The sequence below is a fragment of the Anneissia japonica genome, unplaced genomic scaffold (genome assembly GCF_011630105.1).
Source record: "Anneissia japonica isolate Jap-2015-1 unplaced genomic scaffold, ASM1163010v1 scaffold1005_len2656397_cov198, whole genome shotgun sequence".
Lineage (NCBI taxonomy): Eukaryota > Metazoa > Echinodermata > Crinoidea > Comatulida > Comatulidae > Anneissia > Anneissia japonica.
In genome coordinates this window covers 1,717,546-1,720,717 of record NW_022683792.1, presented here as the reverse complement: position 1 = coordinate 1,720,717, position 3,172 = coordinate 1,717,546, and the positions used below count along the sequence as shown (strand labels likewise).

Sequence of the window (3,172 nt, the reverse complement as noted above, 5' to 3'; positions counted from 1 at the left end):
TGGTGATGGTGATGGTGATGGTGATGGTGATGGTGATGATGATGATGATGATGATGATTTTTATTACCGTATTATTTCCGTAGTGAATTGTTCTTTAATAAAAGAAAAAGCGTATTAAATAAAGAATATAATGAAAAAAACATAATGAAAATAGAAAGGAAAATGGACTCAAACAAAATTGTCATATGATAAAATGATAATAATAATAATGTTTTCGTCATTTACAAAGGTTCTTGATGCAGGAGAAGTAAAAGAATTCGACGCACCTTACACCTTGTTAAAAAAACGAAAATCATTCCTGGGCAGATTAGTGAAGAAACTTAGCTATGGAGAAAGAAAGCGACTTGTGCAAGTAGCTAAAATGCACCATGATATCAAAAAGAACAGTTTGACAAAGTTGATGTAGATTTATTCCATGATGTTTTACAGTTGACGATATTATTTGAATCATATACTCCTCACTCTTTTTATTTTTACAAAGCATTAGGCACAAGAGCCAATGATAATGCCAAACAGTGAACTTAATCTAGTGGCGGATTGGGAGTGGGGTTGGTGGGGTAGGGTGAATAGGATAGCTAGCCACCCCCCTAGGTTTACCGTGAAAGAAAAAATGGACACTCGTCTTGTGTGTGTGTGTATGTGTGTGTGTGTTTGTGTGTGTGCTTCGCGTGCTGTACACATTACGTGTAGTAGCCTACTCTGGCAAAACATACACTTAATATTTTAAGCTTAACTTTTTTAAATGCCATCTAAGAACGTCTAGTCCGTCTACTAATTCCACAAATATCTCCAAAGGGAGGGGACGCCCCTCCGAAAACCACCTCACCCCTGCTGGTTCTTCTCACCTCCCATTATCCACCCCCATTGGTAAATCCCTGATCCGGCACTGTAATCACTCTTCGAATTGGTAATCCCGTCAAAACATCACACAAGCGAAGCTCTACATCTACTGAAGACTAAGTCACATTATAGGGCTTAGGGAGTGGAGTTGTTTTGGTCGTAAAAAATCATATTACTGTGACAAAAATTGAAGCCAGGGACCTGGGATTGGAAAGCAAGCATCTTAATTTACCAAGCTATTCAACTCGATGCTTTGTAGTTCCCGATATTATTCTTAATACTTTTTGTTTTATCTAGGCCTATGTATATCAGAGTTTTAGCTTGGTTACAGTGATACAGTAACAATCAGAAAACATGACTTTTAAGAACTATCAAATACACACCTGATCACCTTGTTTATAAGCCACCTCAATAGTTTCCTTCCGCAAAAGCAGCAAAACTATTAAAATGAATTGAGCCACTAGTCAAAATTAAAATAGCGCACTATTTCTTAGATGCTTTTGCATTATGTAAGAAAAATTGTTCAGTAAATGTCATACGTATCTTGCAACAATGATTTATTTTGTTTGTGTCTTTTGTGTGTGTAATGTGACAAGCCCAATGTGCATAGGCCTACATGTCTCCCTCCAATTAAAGACCACTTTTGGGACCGGGGTTCCATGGACGGTAGTAGCTTTGGTTTCTTATTAGAATAATAAATGATACTCGTGAATTTGGGATCACAGAAAAATGGCCTTTAACTGGAGGAGTCTTCAATTAGAGGAAGACCTGTAGTAGGCTCGCTCAATATGTTTTGTGTTGCTGTGGAATAGGAATTGCCGATTACATCAGACTGGAGATCCAACGAAGTCAGGCTCCTTTGTACCATGTAACAGACCGGCCCCTAGGGCGATCGTTAAGCTAATTGATTCGCACATTAAATTCTCGTTAACATAATTACTTTAGTTGTACCGCTACCAAAAAAATGACGTGATTACATGTAGGTATAAATGCAAACACAACTGATATAGGCCTGGCCTAGGGCATGTGAATTTACTCATTGTGGTAATGGACTGTCGTTTATATTGGCCTTGTGGCTTAAAGGTTTAATAAAACTGTAGTACATCAACTTTAACTAGCAAACCTACATATTATTTCCAGCTTAATTCAGTTCATGATTTAAGCGAACATAAGCCTATGCTAATTTATTGTAAAATATGTATTGAGCTCCATTGCTCTACATCCATTCGAGTGTTATAAGTGTGTATTGATATAAAATTGAATATAAGCAGAAAGGTTGCTAGCAATTTTCATATTGGTGGCATCACCCGGTTGGGCATCACATCTCTTTTATATCTTATCATTCTTGATTGTTAACGAGTTATGATTCTTCCAACTTGAGTTTATTCCTCGCCCCAAATCAGTCACGGAGAAATTATGATAAAGATTTTTGCACCAGTATTCCTAATGCCTGACTTATACAAAATAAACAATAGTATATAGATTTAGCTGAACAATGAGTAAGTATAATCAATACTTCCTATGCCTGTATTGGGCCTTCCAATGTCACTGACACACGCGAATGGGTGCGCCTACCTTATTGAATGCGAGTTCCACGCCCAGTAGCACTCTCTATACAAATGCTAGTGTGTTAGATTCAGTAGGTACTACAGACACAAGAGGATAGTCACTAGCAATAAGATAGTAAACATTGGTATCAAGCAAAACAGAAGGTAAGAGTGAGGTAGCAATACATAGTGCCTCTATATATACCGGTACATATATATGTTACAGGGTTCTCACCATCACGCTGGTCGGCGGTGGTCGGACCCGTCCAGAGCACTCAACATTTCCGACCAGTCTTTTTAGGCTGCCGACCACCACTATTTTTGCAATTGATAGTTGAAAAAAACGTAGGCTAACAAAATACTTTAGTTGCACGACTACCAGAGTAGGGAGTTGTTGATTAACCTGATTTTGTCAGCCGGGGTGGGGAAGGTTTTGATGTCGGCGACCACGCCCCCTGGGGTGGGGTGTTGGGTCGTGGCCGACCGCCACTCAAAACTTTAATGCTGGTAAGAACCTTGTGTTATATAATATTATATTCACCACTGAGGAAGGACTAGTGTTGTCCGAAAGCTCTGGTTTTATTTCTGTCTGTTTACTTACGTTTGCTTTTTGCTTATCAAATTTGTATCTTTACCCAGACCGAGCCATTGTTTCCCACCATTGTTGTTTTTCAGTATTTTTCCTTTTGATTTATATAAATATATAGGCCTATTTTTGATTTGAATAAATAAATAAATAAATAAATGTCTCTTATACACATCTAGATGTGTATAAGAGACAGGTA

At 38.0% G+C, this 3,172-nt stretch overlaps 1 protein-coding gene across 5 annotated transcripts in view; it reads left to right on the top strand.

The window, feature by feature from the left end:
• LOC117102181 (multidrug resistance-associated protein 4-like) overlaps positions 1 to 1,393 on the top strand; it is a 33,570-nt gene extending 32,177 nt beyond the window's left edge. For all 5 annotated transcript variants that reach the window (XM_033242413.1, XM_033242406.1, XM_033242423.1 and 2 more), the window contains one exon: positions 230 to 1,393. In XM_033242413.1, coding sequence (XP_033098304.1) covers positions 230 to 406 — 177 coding nt within the window. In that variant the 3' untranslated portion in view covers positions 407 to 1,393. The remainder of the gene's footprint in view (positions 1 to 229) is intronic.
• The last annotated feature ends 1,779 nt before the right edge of the window (positions 1,394 to 3,172 follow it).